The 13,841-nt window shown below is 47.0% G+C and overlaps 1 protein-coding gene across 6 annotated transcripts; it reads left to right on the top strand.

Moving 5' to 3' along the window:
• The first annotated feature begins 1,760 nt into the window (after window positions 1–1,760).
• Window positions 1,761–13,747, top strand: ZDHHC4 (zinc finger DHHC-type containing 4). Of its 6 annotated transcripts, XM_030796472.1 has the most exons (9): window positions 1,764–1,828; window positions 2,881–3,035; window positions 4,892–5,015; window positions 5,948–6,021; window positions 6,426–6,604; window positions 7,661–7,786; window positions 9,373–9,617; window positions 12,963–13,259; window positions 13,667–13,747. In XM_030796472.1, the coding sequence occupies exons 3-8, from the start codon at window positions 4,899–4,901 to the stop codon at window positions 13,254–13,256; spliced, it is 1,035 nt and encodes a 344-aa protein (XP_030652332.1). In that variant the 5' UTR covers window positions 1,764–1,828; window positions 2,881–3,035; window positions 4,892–4,898; the 3' UTR covers window positions 13,257–13,259; window positions 13,667–13,747. The 6 variants fall into 6 exon arrangements, with proteins under 6 accessions (XP_030652333.1, XP_030652332.1, XP_003277985.1 ...); XM_003277937.4 differs by lacking the exon at window positions 13,667–13,747 and having other exon boundaries at window positions 12,963–13,322; XM_030796473.1 differs by lacking the exons at window positions 2,881–3,035; window positions 13,667–13,747 and having other exon boundaries at window positions 1,761–1,828; window positions 12,963–13,322.
• The last annotated feature ends 94 nt before the right edge of the window (window positions 13,748–13,841 follow it).

Genomic DNA, 13,841 nt, shown 5'->3' with positions numbered 1-13,841 from the left:
TGGTTTTAAGTTTAGTCTGTTTTCTCCTATGCTATTTATAAAATGCAGGTGTCAAGGTTTGCGCTTGGAGGTTTTAAAGAAGAGGCAAAAAATCAAACATGCCTAGGTTTCGGGAACTGACCAAGTGCTAAGAGATTAATCTTTTTTTTTTTTTTTTTTTTTTTTTTTTTTTCTGAAACAGGGTCTTGTTTTGTGGTCCAGGCTGGAGTGCAGTGGTGTGATCCTAACTCACTGCAGCCTTGACATCCTGGGCTCAAACAATCCTCCCACCTCAGCCTCCTAAGTAGCTGGGACCACATGTGCATGCCAGCACACCCGGCTAATTTTTAAATTTTTTGTAGAGACAAGGTCTCCATATGTTGCCCAGACTGTTTCCAAACTCCTGGGCTCAAGCCATCCTCACCTCGGCCTCCTAAAGTGCTGGAATTATAGGTATGAGCCTTGGTTTTTCAATTCTGGGTCCATAAATTTATGAAGACCTTGGATACAATGTACACAGGAGAAGGCATCCTATTGGTAAGGAGTTTCATAAAAGGAAAAGAAAAAGCATCAAGAAGCTGACATAGGTAGCAAAGAGACAGGAAAAGAGAAGAGCTTTAAGGCCAGTGTTTGGAGATCAGACATTTCCCCTCAAAGGAGGACAGGCCTGGCTCAGGTCTTCAGAGGCATCAGGAATAGACCCTGGCCTCAGCTGATTCAGAGACAGTCAGAGCAAAGGACACCCCACAGGGCCTTCTCAGGGCTATGTTTGGAAGCAGCTCTTGTTACCCCAAGCCTGCCTAGCATCAAACAGCCTTCCCTTTTATCCTCAAGGTTTGTGGTCAAGTATTTGTCACTGCCCCAGGGGGAGGATATTTAGGGCTGTACAGAGCAAGATGTCCTTGTCATCAGGAGCAAGGACATACATGGAGCGGAATCTGACTGATGGGTACACATTGTGCTTTCTGCCCACTTCTGCAGTGGAAGATGCTGCAACTGTTCAGCTAGATCCCAACAGTGTGGGTGGCTGAAAGCAAACTCTGTCCACCACGCAGACATAATCTGAGAGCCCCCTAAGTGTGACTGCCCTGGGCCACCCGGATCCCCCTGCTGGGCTCTGAGCAGGGACATGACTGGGCTCTGTGCAGGCCGCAGGGCAGCTTAGTCCCTGTCACAGCCCCAGCGTCATCGCCCCCACCAGGCCCAGGTCGGTCCTCCTGTAAGTCTCCTGGCAATACTGCTCTAAAATTCCACTTCCAGCCCAGTGCAGGGACTCACGCCTGTAATCTCAACACTTTGGGAGGCCGAGGTGGGAGGATCACTTGAGCCCAGGAGTTCGAGATCAGCTTGGGCAACATAGTGAGATACTCGTCTCTACAAAAAAAAAATTAGGCGGGTGTGGTGGCATGCACCTGTGGTCCCAGCTACTTGGGAGGCTGAGGCAGGAGGCATTGCTTGAGCCCAGGAGTTGGAGGTTGTAGTGAGCTATGATAGCGCCATTGCACTCCAGCTTGGGCGACAGAGCGAGGCTGTTTCTGAATGAATGAATAAATACATAAGTAAATAAGAAAATAGGTAATACATAAAATCAAATCAAATAAATAAAATAAAATAAAATAAAATAAAATAAAATAAAATCGCACTTCCCAGCGGTTACACCCGGCCACGGAGGTCCCCAGGCTGGCTGCGAGGGCGCCGGGGAGGTCACTGTTACTCCAGCCCCGCAACCCGCGGCGGCCCTCGCACACTTCCGCCGGAAGTCAGCCCCTCCTGGGCGCCGCGCTGATGTCACCAGCCGGCAGGAAGTCTCGTATCGCGCCGGGGAGGCGCCGGAGCCCAGCGGCTGGCGGTAAGGCCGCCTCCGCGGGGCTGTGGGAAGCTTGGGCTGTCCCCGGACCGTCAGTCTCCTCCTCTGACCCTCCCTTCCCCCTTGTGTGTGGGGCCGCCGTCCCACCCGCACCTCGCCTGAGTCCGCAGCGGCCCCGGTGTCCCCTCCTATCCTGCTGCACTCCACGTCCCCCTATCAGGGCTCCAGCCACCCGGGAAATCTCCGGCCAGGCCCGCCCAGGAGGTGCCTTGGATGGGGGTGGCTTCGGGAGGCCCTAATGGGGAGTGGCGGGGAGAGACCCAAGGCTACCGACTTGGCTTATTTCTTCCCAACTAGCTGTTTCCTCACAAAGTCATTATTATTGTATTTTGAGACGGGATTTCGCTCCTGTTTCCCAGGCTGGAGTGCAATGGCGCGATCTCGGCTCACTGCAACCTCCGCCTCCCTGATTCAAGCAATTCTGCCTCAGCCTTCCGGAGTAGCTGGGATTACAGGCATGCGCCATCGTGCCCGCCTAATTTTTTGTATTTAATAGAGACGGATTTCACCATGTTGGTCAGGCTGGTCTCGAACTCCTGACCTCAGGTGTTCCACCCGCTTTGGCCTCCCAAAGTGCTGGGATTACAGGCGTGAGCCACCGCGCCCGACATATTGTTTTTAGAGATGGGGTCCAGCTCTGTGGCCCAGGCTGGAGGGCAGATCACAGCTCACTGCAGCCTCGACCTCCTGGGCTCAAGCCATCCTTCCACCTCAGCCTCCCAAATAGCTGGGACCACAGGCGCGGGCCACCACACCCCACTGATTTTTAAATTTTTATGTAGAGACGGTGATCTCACTATGTTGCCCAGGCTGGTCTCGAACTCTTAGCCTCAAGCTATCCTCCTGCCTGGGCCTCCCAAAGATTTGGGAGCAGGCCTGGGCAACTTAGTCTGGCCATTTCTCCCAAAGTCTTACCCATTCATGCTGGGGGTGCTGAAAATCCCCTACTTCCAAATCCTTTTCCACAACATATTCTGCCTTTGACTGCTACTCTTGTCTTATTATGTGGGTGTTGAATTGATCTGTCCCTGCAGCCAGATCCAGGCTCCTGGAAGAACCATGTCCGGCAGCTACTGGTCGTGCCAGGCACACACTGCTGCTCAAGAGGAGCTGCTGTTTGAATTATCTGTGAATGTTGGGAAGAGGAATTGCAGAGCTGTCGGCTGAAAATTATCCAACCAAGAGAAATGTAGGCTGGGCATCCTGAGTCACCCTGCGAGAATTGCTGCTGTTTGTTTACTCTCACCTATCATGTCATGAATAGTTTCTTGTTTGGTTATCTCACTTGGCATTCCAGCCCAGAATGTTATCTGCTAAGGTCAAAAGTAACCAGTTCCGGTATCTTTTTTTGTTTGTTTTTGAGACAGGGTCTCATGCTGTCACCCAGGCTTGAACTACTGTGCTCAAGCAATCCTCCCGCCTCAGCCTCCACAGGCACGTGCAACCACACCTTGCTAATTTTTGTATTTTTTGTGGAGATGGGAGGTTTCGCTTTGTTGCCCAGGCTGGTCTTGAACTCCTGAGTTCAAGTGATCCTCCCACCTCAGCCTTCCAAAGTGCTGGGAGTACAGGCATGAGCCACTATGGCCGGCCAATTCCAGTACCTTTTTTTTTCTTCTTTCTCTTTTTTTTTTAAACCACTACACTATGGAAAAGAATTCCAGTATCCAGTGTCTTTCCTTTTTTTTTGAAATGGAGTCTCGCTCTGTTGCCCAGGCTGGAGTGCAGTGGCGCGATCTCAGCTCACTGCAACCTCCACTTCCTGGGTTCAAGAGATTCTCCTGCCTCAGCTCCCTGAGTAGCTGGGATTACAGGCATGCACCACCACGCCCGGTTAATTTTTGTATCTTTAGTATAGATGGAGATTACACCATGTTGGCCAGGCTGGTCTCTAACTCCTGATCTCGTGATCCGCCTGCCTCGACGTCCCAAAGTGTTGGGATTACAGGCATGAGCCACCACGCTCGGCCCCAGTATCCAGTATTTTAACGCAGGCCTGTGTGTTGACTCTGGTTGCAGAGGGTGATTCCTGATGGTTGTGGCCAGTGTCCTGGAGGGATGCTTCTTAGGACAGGATGCCTGATTCTGGGTGTAGGGCTCCTGACTGCCTCTAGGAGATGCTTGTTCTCAAGGCATTGTCAGCAGATTCTTTAGGGACACATCTTGTATCTTTGTGAATATTTAAGGAAGTAAAAGAATGATTCGTGCCTGGGGGCAAGGAAGGAGGATGCATTTTCTTTCTTGGTTTATTTTGGATTTGCAGGTTGGAGATGCTTCAAAGGAAGGCCACGGTGTTAGAGTGTTAGATTCAAAGTTTTTATCTTGGCCAGCACAGTGGCTCACGGCTGTAATCCCAGCACTTTGGGAGGCCTAAGGCAGGCGGATCACCTGAGTTCAAGAGTTCGAGACCAGCCTGGCTAACCTGGTGAAACCACGTCTCTGCTTTTTTAATACAAAAGTTAGCCAGGCATGGGGTGCGTGCCTGTAATCCCAGCTACTCGGGAGGCTGAGGCAGGAGAATTGTTTGAACCCGGGAGGTGGAGGTTGCAGTGAGCCAAAATTGCACCACCACACTGCAACCTGGGCAACAAGAGTGAAACTCTGTCTCAAAAAAAACACAATTTTATCTTTCTTGTTTTTTTTTTTGTTTGTTTTTTGTTTTTTTTTTTTAATTGAGACAGGGGCTCACAATGTTGCCCAGGCTGGTCTCGAACTCCTGAGCTCAAGCGATCCGCCCCCCCTCTGCTTCCCAAAGTGCTGGGATTACAGGCATGAGCCACTGCGCCTGGCCCAGAATTTTTATCTTGATGGAGGGAGCTCAGGACCATTTTGGAGGCCCCACTGAGAGGCAGCAGGCCTCTGTTGTGTGTGCCTAAGAATTGGTGAATTCTGTTTTGTTTGTTTTTCTGCTTTTTGCTTTGAGACGTCATTAAAGTCTAGATGAATTCTGTTTTGGTAGCCATTTGAGAGTTGATGTCTGAGAATGTGTGCCATGGAAGAAACCTTTCAGTAGCAGATAGTCACACTCTTTCTGTTCCTTTGTAGCTGCAGGATGGACTTTCTGGTCCTCTTCTTGTTCTACCTGGCTTCGGTGCTGATGGGTCTTGTTCTTATCTGTGTCTGCTCGAAAACCCATAGCTTGAAAGGCCTGGCCAGGGGAGGAGCACAGGTAAGGATGATCGTTGGATAGCACTAGAATTTGAATACTGTGCTAGTCTAAGAGACTCACCGGTTTTGCTACAGGACAAAAAAGAGATGCCAGGCCAGGTGCAGTGGCTCACACCTGTAATCCCGCTACTCAGGAGGCTGAGGCAGGAGGATCCCTTGAGCCAGGAGTTTGAAGTTGCTGTGAGCTATGATCATGCCACTGCACTCCAGCCTGGCCTACAGAGTGAGACCCTGTCTCAACAACAACAAAAAAGATGCCACTTAACGTCATTGATGGATTTATTTCGTTGACGGCAGTTGTGGGATATTCCACAGCCTCTGTCTGTGTGTGTTTTGTGTTCCTGCTGAAAGTCCTCTTGCAGTGGTGCTTTGAGAGAAGAGGTTGCTGTTTTCCTCTGGATTAGATGCCTGTGATTGGGCATGGATGTGAGCAGCGTCCGCCTGGCGGGCTTGATGGGTGATTCTGGGGGATGTATGAGCAGAAAGCTCAGCATCGGCTGGCTCCCCTCCTTCAGGGATCAAAGTGAGCAAAATGGGGCAAGCAGCCTATGGGAGGGCATTGACTTGGGAGGGACCTGGGCCAATGCCCAGTGATCTGGGTATGGATGCTGCAACCTGGGATTGAACCCAGGCTGGGGAAGGAGTGGCCTTCACATTGACATTCCCCAACCCATCACCAATGCTCACCTCTCTTTCCCTGAAGACACTGATAGGTGCCTTCATCAGAATCAGACTAGAAATGGAGTTGGCATGAAAGGAAGACTAGTAGAAAGAATTCCCCTCTTTATTCTCTGCTAAATCACTTCTTTACTCATATAGGGAAACAAAACTTACTATCGCCCAGATTGCCAGCTGTATGTGGAGTATCTGATTTGTTTGGGAATGGAGGAAGTGAGAAATGAAATTGAGTCTTTCTCTTTCCTTTTGTTTCAGATATTTTCCTGTATAATTCCAGAACGTCTTCAGAGAGCCGTGCATGGATTGCTTCATTACCTTTTCCATACGAGGTATTTCTGTTTCAGAGTTTCAATATTCTCCTCTTTTCTGCTGTGGTGATTAATTGTTGAGATCCTCTAGCTTCAGGAAGCTCCTTGTGGTCTCCAGCATGGTGAGGGAAAGAAGGCCGGAAAGAATCACGAGTCCTGAGTTGGGAGCCTCTACTCATAGTTAATCTGCCTTTTGAGATGGAGGTTTTAACTTGTCTACTTCTAAAAAGTGATATTTAAAGATTGGGAAAAATACCATATTTCTGTTAAATACATGCAGAATGTTTCACATAGTTTTCTATGTAATTCTTACTGTTATCTCAAGCCCAAAGGAAGTGGTTGGCAGTTGGTTACTTTCTTTAGTATCATACAATTTCTTCAAGAAGAAACCCCCATGAACAAGCCATGTGCCTGTTTTCTTCCAGAAACCACACCTTCATTGTCCTGCACCTGGTCTTGCAAGGGATGGTTTATACTGAGTACACCTGGGAAGTATTTGGCTACTGTCAGGAGCTGGAGTTCTCCTTGTATTACCTTCTTCTGCCCTATCTGCTGCTAGTTGTAAACCTGTTTTCTTTCACCCTGACTTGTGTAACCAATCCTGGTAAGTTGAGGCTCTTAGCATACAGCATGGTGACAGCTCCACTGTCTTACTAATAGTGCTGCAAACAAGGAGAGGCCCCCCCGAGGACTCTGTAAAAGATTTGATGTGTAGCATTTTCATTATCTTGCAGTTTTGAGTGTTTTATAATTTTTTTCTTCTTCTTCGACCCATGGGTTATTTAAAACCACTTAAAATTTCTAGTTTGTCTTTTTAATACTTTCACTTCATTTTGTCACATATAGAGCATGTAATTGGTATGGTACTGCTCCTTTTTTTGTTTTTTAAGATGGAGTCACGCTTTATCGCCCAGGCTGGAGGGCAGTGATGTGATCTCGGCTCGCTGCAACCTCCGCCTCCCGGGTTCAAGTGATTCTCCTGCCTCAGACTCCCGAGTAGCTAGGACTACAGTCGTACGCCACCACACCCAGCCGATTTTTGTATTTTTAGTAGAGATGGGGTTTCACCATGTTGTCCAGGCTGGTCTCGAACTCCTGACCTCGTGATCCTCCCGCCTCAGCCTCCCAAAGTGCTGAGATTACAGGCGTGAGCCACCGCACTGGCAGAATTGTACACTTTAAATGGGTGAATTAGGTTTGTGTGTTATATCTCAATAAAGCTGTTATTAAAAATGAATTGCATGGCTGGGCGTGGTGGGTCACAGCTGTAATCCCAGCCTCTTTGGGAGGCCTAGGTGAGAGGATCACCTGAGGTCCGGAGTTCCAGACCAGCCTGGCCAAAATGGTGAAACCCCATCTGTATTAACAAAAAAAATACAAAAATTAGCCAGGCGTGCGTTAGCACACCTGTAATCCCAGCTACTACTCAGGAGGCTTACATGGGAGAATCACCTGAACCCGAGAGGCAGAGGTTGCAGTGAGCCAAGATCATGCCACTGCATTCCAGCCTGGATGACAAAGTAAGACTCTGTCTCAAAAATAAAAGAATTACTTAAGATATTAAAGATAGCGGTTTCAGTTGTGCTTTATCAGGACGGGTTTTGTGACCATCCAGTCCACTGTATTGCACGAAATTGACATATGTCCTTACTTTTCCCAGGCATTATAACAAAAGCAAATGAATTATTATTTCTTCATGTTTATGAATTTGATGAAGTGATGTTTCCAAAGAACGTGAGGTGCTCTACTTGTGATTTAAGGAAACCAGCTCGATCCAAGCACTGCAGTGAGTTTGGCTCTCGTGACTCGAGCGGCACCTCCAACAGCACATGTGTGGGCTTTGTCTGTGAGGGAATGTTTCCTGAATCCAAAAGCAGAGCCAGTTCACCCCCAGACATGGTGTGGCCACTATTTGTAGAGTTGAGATAATGGTTTCTTTCAGATGAGTGAGGGTCAGGTCTTGTGTTCCTGTGTAGTAGACAGTCCTTATCTCTGGGCATTTACAGCCCTTCCCTCGCCACAAATTGTGGGACATGCTCCCCACAAATTGTTTCTGCGGATGTTGTGTTTGCAGATTTCAGTCCTACAAAGCCTAGTCTTCTGGGCAGGGCCCAAGATTCTAGACCAGTGCTGTCTAACAAAAATAGAATGTGGCTGGGCGCAGCGGCTTATGCCAGGAATTCCAGTACTTTGGGAGGCAGGCAGATCTCTTGAGCCTAGGAGTTCAAGACCAGCCTGGGCACCATGGGGAAACCCCACCTCTACAAAAAATACAAAAGTTATAGTCCTGGCTACTCAGGAGGCTGAGGCAGGAGGATCACTTGAGCCCAGGAGATCGAGGCTGCAGTAAGCTATGATTAAACCACTGCACTCCAGCCTCAGCAACAGAGCGAGACCCTGTCTCAGAAAAAAAAAAAAGGCCATGAATAGAAAGTTTTTAAAAATGTTTTTCAAAATGTGGCTGTGCTTAGAGACAGTTTTAATCAGGATGTTATTTAACCTAACATATGTAAAATATCATTTTAACATGTAATCAATGTAAAAAATCCTTCATGAGATAGTTTATATTCTCTTTTTCATACTAAGCCTTTGAAATCTGGTGTGTATTTTACATTTACAGCACATCTTGATTTGGACACTAAATTTTCATGTGGAAATACTTGTGTATTTAGATTTAATAAAATGTACAGTTGAAAAAGTAGGCTCACATGTGCAAGCTATATCCAGATATTCTTAAAAGTTTTCCAATATCTGAATTCGGTACCAAAAAAATAATTTTCCTTTACCATCCATACTGACATAATGATTCATCTTAATCAGAAGAATTGACTTGACTTTAAAGTAAGAACACCAGTTTTAAAACTATGTCTATCCAAGTCAAGTAAATTAACTAACTCTTGTGTTGCCTCCATATTCACACTGAATTCAAAGGAGTATTGTAGTAAAAAAACAACTGTAAATGTGTCAATATTGACAAAATGTCCTTTCCGTTTTTTGGTTTGTTTTTTGAGATAGGGTCTCACTCCACTACCCAGGCTGGAGTGCTGTGGCATGATCATAGCTCACTGCAGCCTTGACTTCCTGTGCTCAAGTGATCTTCCCGCCTAGCCGCTGAGTAGCTGGGACCACGGGTGCATGCCGCCACCACCTCAGATTTGTCTTGCAGTCAGATTGCAAGTGCTCAATACCCACATTTGGCTAGTGGCTCCTGTACTGGACACCACAGTTCCAAAAGCTTAGTTTGGAACTAAGCAGCTACCATTTTCCTCTGATGACACATCCAGTGGACAGCTTGTGAAAATCTTAGCAGGTATGCGGTGTCCTTGTCTCATCAAGCACCATCCCAGCACATGCCCCCTCGTTTCTGTGCAGGCGTGTGTAACTGGTGCGTGCACCGTTTCGACCATCACTGTGTTTGGGTGAACAACTGCATTGGGGCCTGGAACATCAGGTACTTCCTCATCTACCTCTTGACCTTGACGGCCTCAGCTGCCACCGTCGCCATTGTGAGCACCACTTTTCTGGTCCACTTGGTGGTGATGTCAGATCTATACCAGGAGACTTACATCGATGATCTTGGACACCTCCATGTTATGGACACGGTCTTTCTTATTCAGGTAATTATGCTGTAGGTTTCTGACTTCAAGTTTCAGAATCTCAAAAAGGACATTTATTTTTCCAATAAAAGCATGAAGTTAGGTGGGGTGTGGTGGCTCACGACTGTAATCCCAGCACTTTGGGAGGCCAAGGTGGGAGGATCGCATGAGGCTAGGAGTTCAGGACCAGCCTGGGCAACACCCAAATGTCCATCAACTGGTGATTGAATAACTGGTCTCCTGTAGAGACCTTTCTCTACAAAAAATACAAAAATTAACCGGGGCCGGGTGCAGTGGCTCATGCCTGTAATCCTAGCACTTTGAGAAGCTAAGATAAGCAGATTGCCTGAGCTCAGGAGTTTGAGACCAGCCTGGGCAATAGGGTGAAATCCCATCTCTACTAAAATACAAAAAATTAGCTGGGTGTGGTGGCACGTGCCCATTGTTCCAGCTACTTGGGAGGCTGAGGCACAAGAATCGCTTGAACCCGGGAGGGAGAGGTTGCAGTGAGCTGAGATTGCACCACTGCACTCCAGCCTGGGTGACAGAGCAAGACCCTGTCTCGGAAACTAACAAACAGACGTGAAGTTTTTCCTTTTTCTAAACTGATAAAAAATTCACATATTGGGCCGGGCATGGTGGCTCACAGCTGTAATCCCAGCACTTTGGGAGGCCAAGGTGGGTGGATCACCTGAGGTCAGGAGTTCAAGACCAGCCTGGCCAACGTGGTGAAACCTCGTCTCTACTAAAAATACAAAAAAGTTAGCCAGGCGTGGTGGCCAGCATCTGTAATCCCAGCTACTCGGGAGGCTGAGGCAGGAGAATCACTTGAACCTGGGAGGCGGAGGTTGCAGTGAGCCGAGATCACGCCATTGCACTCCAGCCTGGGCAACAAGAGCAAAAGAGCGAAACTCCGTCTCAAAGAAAAAAAAAAATTCACATATCATAAAATTCACCCTTTAAAGTATCCCACAGTGGTACGAGTATATTCACAGACTTGTTCAGCCCTCACTACTATCTAATTTCAGAACATTCCATCATCCCCAAAAGGAAACACTCCCCATTCCCTCCTCCCCCAGACCCAGGTAATCACTAATCTACTTTCTGTCTTTCAGGATAGGCCTTTTCTGGACACTTCATGGAAGTCCAAATGGAATCATGCAATATATGGTCTTTTCCACTGGCTTCTTTCTTGTGGCACAAGGTTTTCAGGGTTAATTCATGTAGCACGAATCTACTTCATTCCTTTTGTTTATTTGGGATGGAGTCTCGCTCTTGTTGCCCAGGCTGGAGTGCAATGGTGTGATCTTGGCTCACTGCACCCTCTGCCTCTCGGGTTCAAGCAATTCTCCTGCCTCAGTCTCCCGTGTAGCTGGGATTACAGGCATGAGCCACCACGCCTGGCTAATTTTTGTAATTTTAGCAGAGAAGGGGTTTTACCATGTTGGCCAGGCTGGTCTCGAACTCCTGACCTCAAGTGATCCACCCACCTCGGCCTCCCAAAGTGCTGGGATTACAGGCATGAGCCCCCGTGCCCGGCCTTACTTCATTCTTTTTTATGGCTGAATAGTATTCCATTGTATGGATAGACTGAATTTTAATTATTTGTTCATCAGTTGGTGGACATTTTGGTGTTTTCACTTTTTGGCTATTTTTGAATGATACTGCTGTGAACATTCATGTACAAGTTTTTTGTGTGGACATATGTTTTTATGTTTATAAAACATGTTTTATGTTTATGTTTTTATGTTTTATGTTTGTATTTCTCTTGGGTAAATTCCACCTAGAAGTGGAACTGCTGGGTCATATGGTAACTTTTTTTTTTTTTTTTTTTTTGAGAGAGAGTCTCACTCTGTCACCTAGGCTGGAGTGCAGTGGCGCCATCACAGCTCACTATGACCTGGAACTCCTGGGCTCAAATGCTCCCACCTTGGCCTCCCAAAGTACTGGGATTACAGGTGTGAGCCACCATGACTGGCCCAGAATAACTTTTGATTTGAGGTCTTTGTATAATAATGACAGTTAATCCTTTGTTATACTGGTTTTTTGTTTGTGGATCTTTTGGATCTTGGGAATGGGGTTTTGGGTTTTTTGGTATAGAAAAGTTCAGACATTATCATCAAATCTCTTTTCTTTGTAACTTCAACAAGAAAGTCTCCTCCATCAGGAGTTTTGTTAAATGTTCTCTTTTCTTGTGACTTTCAGAAATATTAAACTTTCTAAATTCTTCATTTTGCTTATTACAAAAATAACCTACAAAACTTTAAGCAGCACAGTTCCTATGGTCATACACTATTTATGGAGTCAGTTTTGTTTTTACCCAAACAAGATGACAGTGTAATCCTTACATCTTGCCTTTCTCATTAGTCAATATATTAAATCTTTTCACAATCAGTACATAGAAATTGACATCATTTTTAATGGCTCCTTGTTTTCCCATTGTGTGACCATCCCAGAGTTTACCCTTCCTGACGGATGGACAGTTAACTTGTTTCTTGGCCAGGCACAGTGGCTCACGCCTGTAATCCCAACAATTTGGGAAGTCAAGGCGGGAGGATCACTCAAGGCCAGGAGTTTGAAAGCAGCCTGGGCAACATAGCAAGACCCTGTTTCTATTGATTTTTTTATTTTTTTTGAGATGGAGTCTCACTCTGTCACCTAGGCTGGAGTGCAGTCGCACAATCTTAGCTCATTGTAACCTTCACCGCCCGGGTTCAAGCAATTCTTCTGCCTCAGCCTCTTGAGTAGCTGGGATTACAGGCATGTGCCACCACACCCAGCTAATTTTTGTATTTTTAGTAGAGAAGGGTTTCACCATGTTGGCCAAGTTGGTGTCAAACTCCTGACCTCAAGTGATCTGCCCGCCTCGGCCTCCCAAAATGCTGGGATTATAGGCGTAAGCCATTGTGCCCAGCCCGTTTCTACTTATTAAGAAAATGAAAAAACTTCGGAAGAGGGGCTGATAAAATCAGTGATGCAATGAATATCCTTGTACATCTATTTTTGGGGTTGTATTGTTTTAAGAAAGACATTGATCTCTTTTGTCCATCTGGATTTTATTTTGATGAATGAAGTCTGCATTTATTTTATAAATAGCTAACTGGAATAGCACATTTCCTAAGTAAACTTTCCCTTTTCCTTCAGTGTGAACACTTCATTCATCCCACAGGAAACTCTTGTATGTACTGGGATTATTCCTGGGCTGCTTCTCAGTGCTGTTTATGTTCAGTTTGTCACATTTGGACACAGGTAGGTGGGCTGAGGAAGCAGCGCTGGTGGCTGTGGCAGGCCCAGGGTTGGCCGGTGTTCACTCTCACGGATGTCACAGTCCAGCTGCCTAAAGCACTACCTTTTCTCTGTCCCTAGTACCTGTTCCTGACTTTTCCACGGATTGTCTTCATGCTGGGCTTTGTTGTGGTCCTGAGCTTCCTCCTGGGTGGCTACCTGTGCTTTGCCCTGTATCTGGCGGCCACCAACCAGACTACTAACGAGTGGTACAGAGGTGACTGGGCCTGGTGCCAGCGTTGTCCCCTTGTGGCCTGGCCTCCGTCAGCAGAGCCCCAAGTCCACCAGAACATTCACTCCCATGGGCTTCGGAGCAACCTTCAAGAGATCTTTCTACCTGCCTTTCCGTGTCATGAGAGGAAGAAACAAGAATGACAAGTTCGTGACTGCCTTTGAGCTGTAGTTCGTGTTTATTTACACATGTGGATCCTCGTTTTCCAACATGGCTTGTTTGTTTTGATTTCTGCTGTGCTTATAAATCACTTTCGGTGGGCAAGGGAGAGAGGGGGAAATGGTTGTTGAATGAGGAATCCCCCTTGCTTATCTTCTTTTGAAATTGGGCATCTCTGAAGTCCTGGCGTCAAGGGGATCAAGAGATGACTTCTTAGAGGTTCCAGGTGACGCTGAGACCTTGGTGTCTCTAAACTCGGCATGTGGACAGGAGGGGCTTGTGGCCGTGTCTCTGACCTGTCTGATGTGCGGGAAGGGCTCATTGACTCAGCGCCTGCGCGTTGTGCCTGGCTGTGCTCTCTTTTATTCCCCCTCTATTCTCCTCTCTCCCTCAGGGCGTTTTCATCTCAACAACAGTGTCCTCACCCAGGCCTGCCTTCCGGCCAGTATGGGCTTATACATCAGGCACATTCCTGCATGTGTGGCCTCCGGTCTGCCCTCCTCTGGCCACATTCAAGTCCTTTCTGACCAGTTTAAAAATTGTGAAAGTGAACTGCCACCTATTTCAGA

The sequence above is a fragment of the Nomascus leucogenys genome, chromosome 17 (genome assembly GCF_006542625.1).
Source record: "Nomascus leucogenys isolate Asia chromosome 17, Asia_NLE_v1, whole genome shotgun sequence".
Taxonomy (NCBI): domain Eukaryota; kingdom Metazoa; phylum Chordata; class Mammalia; order Primates; family Hylobatidae; genus Nomascus; species Nomascus leucogenys.
This window is presented reverse-complemented; position numbering and strand designations above follow the sequence as displayed.